We start from the raw sequence: 6,963 nt of genomic DNA on the forward strand, positions 1-6,963 counted from the left end.
TTAACACAGAACAAATCATATTATTGAAACAAAAACACAAGGTACAATTTATTCGGGAGGCTCCCCCATTGAAATGAGGAACATCAAACACACAGGTTGAAACAAACACTGCAAACATCTAAAAACATACTATATTGCGTTTACATGCACATAAAGAAAGGCAATTCTTGAAGACCCGGTGCATTATAGTCAAACACTTGTTCTACATTCTTGGCTTGGCAATCAGCACACTGTCGTCACCCACATTGTTACTTCCTGCCCCTGCCCACGTCCCCTTAAACTGATCCTCAGTTACACCTGTCATTTCAATTTCATCTTTTATTTTTCATGTTGCATCAGTAAATTCACTATAATTTAAATATCAATGCAGCTATTACTATTTACCTTTGCCCATGGCAGCAGTAGAAGTGATGCCTCCTTGGACAGTCTTGAGCACCTTATCATAGTAATTAGCACCAGACCATTTCTGATGAGCCAGTGTGTCCACACCATGTTTCCGTTCTTCCCTCTGTATCTTTTCCACATAAGCCAACATTCCTCTTCTCGCGAAATCTTTGGCAAAGGTCTCCACAATCAGTGCATTGGCATGGAAACCAGCAAGTGTTATGAACTGCCAACAATAGCCCAACTTTGCAATTTTTGGAATGAAGTCCTTCATTTCTTCATCAGTCATCCCTGATGCATCCCAGTTGAATGATGGAGACAGGTTATAAGCCAACATAGTCTCGGGCCTCATGCTTTTCATCCCTTCTGCAAACTTGGTGCATTCATTTAGATTAGGGCTAGAGGTCTCCATCCAAATCAAATCTGCGTGAGGAGCAAAAGCCCAGCCACGCACAATTGCAGCCATCACAGAGCCCTGAAACCTATAAAACCCTTCTCTAGTTCTAGGCAAGTCCCAGTCCCAGAAAAGATTTGTAAGGCCCAATCTTTCAGCAATCTCCCGGGCTTGCCCGTTTGACAGACACTTCTCAAAACTTGAATAGTTCTTCCACTCATTCAACATCCTCATCTGCTCAGCTTCTCCAACATTTGACTTCTTGATTGCATCCACAACACAATCTGAAAAGGTCTTCAATTGTGCCATTGACAACCAGTTGTCCTCAATGGCTTGAAGCTCTGGTCCAGTTTTTCCAGCTGCCATAGCTTCTGCCAGGACAAAGGCCAAGCCTTTCCCGTTCAGAGTGGGATTAGTAACACCCAATATAAACTGGTGATCCCTGGCATCGATATTTGTCTGAATTAATGTGGCTGCAACAGCATCTGTCCTAGCCACCAAAACTGTCTCAGTTCCCATCACGTCAAACTCCAGCCTTGCAGCAACAAGCCTATTAATATGTTCACACATAGCAACAAGAACTTTTCCAGCCATATGACCACACTTCTTAGTCACGGATGACTGGTCCTCAATGTGAACACCAGCAGCGCCACGCTCCACAAAAAGCTTGCAAAGTTTAACAGTCGCAGTTGTACCGCCAAATCCAGTATCACCATCAGCTATAATGGGCTTCAAGTAATCAATAAAAGGCGTTTTAGCCCTTTCTTCACGAGACATGCTCATTCGAGCCTCCCTTTGCTTTCTATCATGATACTGTTGAGCAAAGAAAAGGTGTTCAACCTTATTGGGGACAGTATCATAAGGATAGTCAGCAAGATCCGGTCCAGGCTCATTGGTAGATGTGTGAGTTGAGGAGCATTGCCAGCCGGACACGTAAATGGTGTCCAAATGCTTAGCCATCATAGTGACCTGAACAGGGTCGAGTGCACCAAAGGTTCTGGAGGATGTGCCATTGGCTTGATGAGTCTTCAGAGTAGTCCAAAGCTTCTTGGCCAGCTCATTTGAGGCATATTCTTGCTTGAGGTTGCCACGCAACATAACAATGTCTCTAGCTGAATAGGGACGCTTTGTTAGCTTGAATCTCTCCGAGTTCCACCAAGCCTCCACCTCAGCTACTTCTGCTTGGAACATTCTCTCTTCCTCCACTATCTGTTCACAAAAACAATGCAAGAAACAAATATAAGTGATATCTAACTGTCCATAACCCATAAAATAGGTTTATAATCATAAAAAAAGATGCAACGAAAATGTGGATGAACTAAAAATGTTGTTGAGCAATAGAGATCATACCATTGAAGCCATTACTAGAATGATAGAAACTGTATATTAAAACTTCAAATGTGATTAAACTATGATCAGAAATGCCTGGAAAAGCCTGTATTTATACTAGTTTCTGAGATATGCATCCGGATAGAGATGATTTAAATGATAAAATTCCAAAACATTAGAAATTTCCATTGAACTTCTCAATTCTAATAAAGTTCAGATGTGATCAAATGAATGACGGAATGTACAGCGATATGATGGAATGTGCAGTTTCACCGAGCCTCAACACTTATCTCTACTTTTTTTTTTGTTTCTTAGACACTGAATTTGAGGGTTTCTTTGTTGTGACACTCAAAATTTGATGTTTATACAGAAATTTCAAAAAAATATGTTTAAACAATATTTTAAAATATCAATTTTTCTACTATACCACATTTAATTATAAGATTAGAAAATGTAATAAACAATATTATTATTAAAATCCTAGATCATTAAATTCTTAGTTAAATTTATATTTTGCTTAATTTTGTCAAATAAAAATAATTTTAGCACATTACAATAAGTCATTTGTAAAATTTTTTATATTTTAAAACCATTATAATACATTCTTGTAAAAAAACATTATATAACTTTTAAAATATCTTAAATTTAACTCCATCTAAAAATCACAATTCATATCATTGTCTATAATGGCAATTATATTTTTCAATCTACTCAATTATAATAAAAATACAAATCATATTTTCAAAATAAACAATTAAAAATATTATCCCATAATACAATAAAAAAGTTTATATCCGACCTAATATAAAAATAGTACATATTAATTTCTAAGTTATTAATTTGAACCAAGTTAATAAAAGAAAGAACATGCATCTAACCAAATTAATAGATTATGTCAAACCTAATTAAAAAAAATACCTCCAAATTTAAAGGTTATACTAATTTACATCCAACCTAATTAATAGGTTTCTAATGTGAACTTTTATAATGTATTGTATTAAAAACAATACATACTAATTAATATTTTAACAATTAACAAATATAAGATGTAGGAGTACATGTTTCAATTCATATCTAAAAATTATATGGGACATAACTAAAAATTAATTAATGAAAACTATCTAACCAACTAACCAACTTAAATCTCTAAAATAATATATACTTGGTGCATTCACATATTTTTATTCTATAATAAAAATTAAAATTATATGAAATTTATAAATTTCAATATGAGAGCTTATTAAACTATATATATAAGGATATAAAAAATTATCATTGCCATTATAGACAACATCATTAAGATAGCTTAGGGGATCAAATAATTTAAAAAATAATTTGAAGAGGGTCAAAATAAATTTTAAATTAAAATTTTTGTAAATTTTAACGGTTGACAATGACATAAACCTGAGTCATACTAAAATGCAAAGTTCACACGAAAGATTGTTATACTACATTTAATTAAATTTTCAATATATAGTTGTTCTAATTTAACACATGTAAGCAAACTATAAAATAATTATACTTTCAAAGAAATTAAAAATTGGTCAGAAAATAATATGTTAAATTACATAAAAATTCGTTATTAAGTTCAAACCATTATTAGTAATGAAAGGTATAAAAATATAACCAAAATCTAAACCAAACCAAAAAAATACACTCATACCCAAATATATCGCGAGAAGGGTGGAGAAGGCGTGCCCCTACCTTATAAGAGCGGGGAGACTATGTAATATCCCGAAATTTAAGATTAATAATAATAATTGAAATAAAATAAAAGGATTAAAATTTGACTAAGGTTAGGATTTAAAATTAAATTAGAGTAATGAGTCTAAAATTTGGATCAGACTTGTATTAATATAGATAACTTGTAGATTAAGAAATAATATTTTGTAAGATTATAAATACATCATATTCTCTTCCCTCGGTTTAATTATCAAAATTCGCAGCATTTTTCCACATAAAAATCAGCAGCCTTGCAAAATTCATAGAAAAAGCATCGTAAGTCCGAAAGGTTTTTCGTTCTCTCCAACTTTCATGTTTCGTATTTTTCAAGAAGACGTCGTTTAGAGATTCAAAAAGGGTAAATTGAGATCTGCTCAGTTTTTTAGGTAAGTTTCCAATTGGTATTGCTAGTATTTTCAAAATTGTGTGTTATGCGTGTATATTTGATTATCAAAATTTGGGCTAAGTGATGATATATTTGAAAGTAGTATGTGTTACTGAATATGTATCGATGCATATGTGTAATGTCTAGACGGTAATTTTGGATCTTTGATTTATGTAATAGTTTGTGAAAAATATCGAATAAGAACTTAGGACCGTTGCCACCGGATTGTAGTTATAGTTTTTTGAAAATTTAGGACCGTTATCACCGGGTTGTAGTGGTCTTGACATGAAATATGGATTTTGAATTATTGTTGTTTATGTGGTATTTGTATTGTGCGTATTCAATAAGAATAAGAATATGTATCGAAAATGTTTGTTTCGAATATCGTATTGTATAGATTACCGTTATTTGTTATATGTTTATGTGTTACTTGTCATACTAGTTTGATCGATTGGTTTCTTGCTAGCATGTATAGCTTATTACTTACAATTTCAGGTTTCGTATAAAATTCGAGTTGGATACCATTGGTGATCGAATATTTTAGGATTAGACTAAATTGGTTTTTGAACTTCCGTTAGTTGCGCTTTTGTAATAGTCAACTTTTATAATTGAATTTTGGCATACTAATTGTATTTTATTTTAGTTTTGATTTAGATTTAATAGTCCAAAAGTGTGGTCTGTTATAGTAGGGCTTTTACAGTTGGTATCAAGGCAGGTTGTTCTTCAGAGTGTATTAGGTATGCGACTGGTACATTCCCTAGGATGCGTTTTTGTGGATCATAGTTTAAGTTTGAAATATTGGAGATTAGCGGCGTAGACGTATCGGATTGTTGTGAATTTGTGAACCAAATTCTTTTTAAGAGGGTAGTATGTAATATCCCGTAATTTTAGAATAATAATAATAATAGAAAATTATTTAAAAGATTTAAAATTTGATTAAGGTTCGTATTTAAAATTAAATTAGACCAATGGGGCTAAAATTTGGATCAGACTCGAATACATATAACTTCTAGATTAAGAAATAGGGTTTTGTAAGATTATAAATACAACCGGATTCTCTTTCCTCGGTTTTATTATCAAAATTCGCAGGGCTTTTTCACATAAAAATCAGCAGTCTTGTAAAATTCATTGAAAATTCATCGTAAGTCAGAATTCGTTGATTCTGGACTTCTCAAAAAGCTCTTTTCGTTCTCTCCAACTTTCATGTTTTGTATTGTTCAAGGAGACGTCGTTTAAAGCGTGAAAAAGGTACATTCAGATACGATCAGGTTTTGACGTAAGTTTCCGATTGATCTTGCTAGTGTATTCAAAATTGTGTGTTTTGCGTGTATATTTGATTATAAAAACTTGGGCTAGGTGATAATATATTTGAAAGTAGTAAGTGTTATAGAATATGTATCAATGTATATGTGTGGTGTCTAGACGATAATTTTGGGTCTCTGATTTATGCATGGTTTGTGAAAATATCAAATAAGAATTTAGGACCGTAGTCACCAAATTTTAGTGACAGCTTTCTGAAAATTATGACCGTTATCACCGGGTTGTAGTGGTCTTAGCATGAATATACATTTTGAATTATTGTTGTTTATGTGATATGTGTATTGTGTGTATCGAATAAGAATAAGAAATGTATCGAAAGTGTTTGTTTCGAATATCGTATCGTATATATTATCATTATTTGTTATATGTGTATGTGTTACTTTCCGTACTAGTTGGATCGATTGCTTTCTAGTTGGGTTGTATAGCTTTTACTTACAATTTCAGGTTTCGAATAAGATTCGAGTTGGATAGCATTGGTGTCCGGGGATCTTAGGATTGGACTAGATTGACTTTTGGACTTTCGTTAGTTGCGCTTTTGTAATAGTCAATTTTTATAATTGAATTTTGGTTTATTAATTGTATTTTATTTTAGATTTGATTTAGATTTAATATCCGGGAGTGTAGGCTTTTACAGTAGGGTTTTTACAGTTGGTATCAGAGTAGGATGTTCTTCAGAGTGTATTAGGTATGGGACTGGTATATGGTATGTTTATGTGGTTAATAGTTTAAGTTTGACTTATAGGAGATTAGCGGCGTAGACGTATCGGATTGTTGTGAATTTGGGGACCAAATTCTTTTAAAAAGGGTAGTATGTAATATCCCGAAATTTTATATTAATGATTACAATCGAAAATAGAATAAAAGAATTAAAATTTGATTAAGGTTAGTATTTAAAATTAAATTAGACTAATGTGTCTAAAATTTGGATTAGACTTGAATATATATAACTTCTAAATTAAGAAATAGGGTTTTGTAAGATTATAAATACATATGATTCTCTTTTCGCGGTTTTATTATCAAAATTCGTAGGCTTTTTCACATAAAAAACAGAAGTCTTGTAAAATTCGTAGAAAATTCATCGTAAATCAGAATTAGTTGATTCTGGATTTTTCGTAAACCTCTTTTCGTTCTCTCCAACTTTTATGTTTTGTGTTTTTTAAGAAGACGCCGTTTAGAGGGTCAAAGAGGGTAAATTCGGATTTGATCAAGTTTTGAGATAAGTTTTCGATTGATCTTGCTAGTGTTTTCAAAATTGTGTGTTATGCGTGTATATTTGATTATCAAAACTTGGGCTAAGTGATGATATATTTGAAAGTATTATTTATTATAGAATATGTGTCGATGTATATGTGTGGTGTCTAGATGGTAATTCTGGATTTCTGATTTATGCAATGGTTTGTGAAAATATCGAATAAGAACTTAGGACCGT

At 32.4% G+C, this 6,963-nt stretch overlaps 1 protein-coding gene across 1 annotated transcript; it reads right to left on the reverse strand.

The window, feature by feature from the left end:
* On the reverse strand, positions 1 to 2,265 carry LOC141698554 (isocitrate lyase-like). Its single transcript, XM_074503254.1, has 3 exons — positions 2,129 to 2,265; positions 385 to 1,987; positions 1 to 297 (listed from the first exon to the last, which is right to left on the reverse strand). Exons 1-3 carry the CDS (start codon positions 2,138 to 2,140, stop codon positions 203 to 205), a joined length of 1,710 nt encoding a protein of 569 aa, XP_074359355.1. The 5' UTR covers positions 2,141 to 2,265; the 3' UTR covers positions 1 to 202.
* Positions 2,266 to 6,963: the final 4,698 nt, after the last annotated feature.

Source organism: Apium graveolens, chromosome 11, assembly GCF_009905375.1.
Source record: "Apium graveolens cultivar Ventura chromosome 11, ASM990537v1, whole genome shotgun sequence".
NCBI classification, from domain to species: Eukaryota; Viridiplantae; Streptophyta; class Magnoliopsida; order Apiales; family Apiaceae; genus Apium; species Apium graveolens.

Excerpts from the sequence above, each read along its gene's own strand:
- LOC141698554 (XM_074503254.1), bottom strand. Across the intron at positions 298-384 it reads TACTGCTGCCATGGGCAAAG|GTGTAACTGAGGATCAGTTT; the intron begins GTAAATAGTAAT and ends TTGAAATGACAG.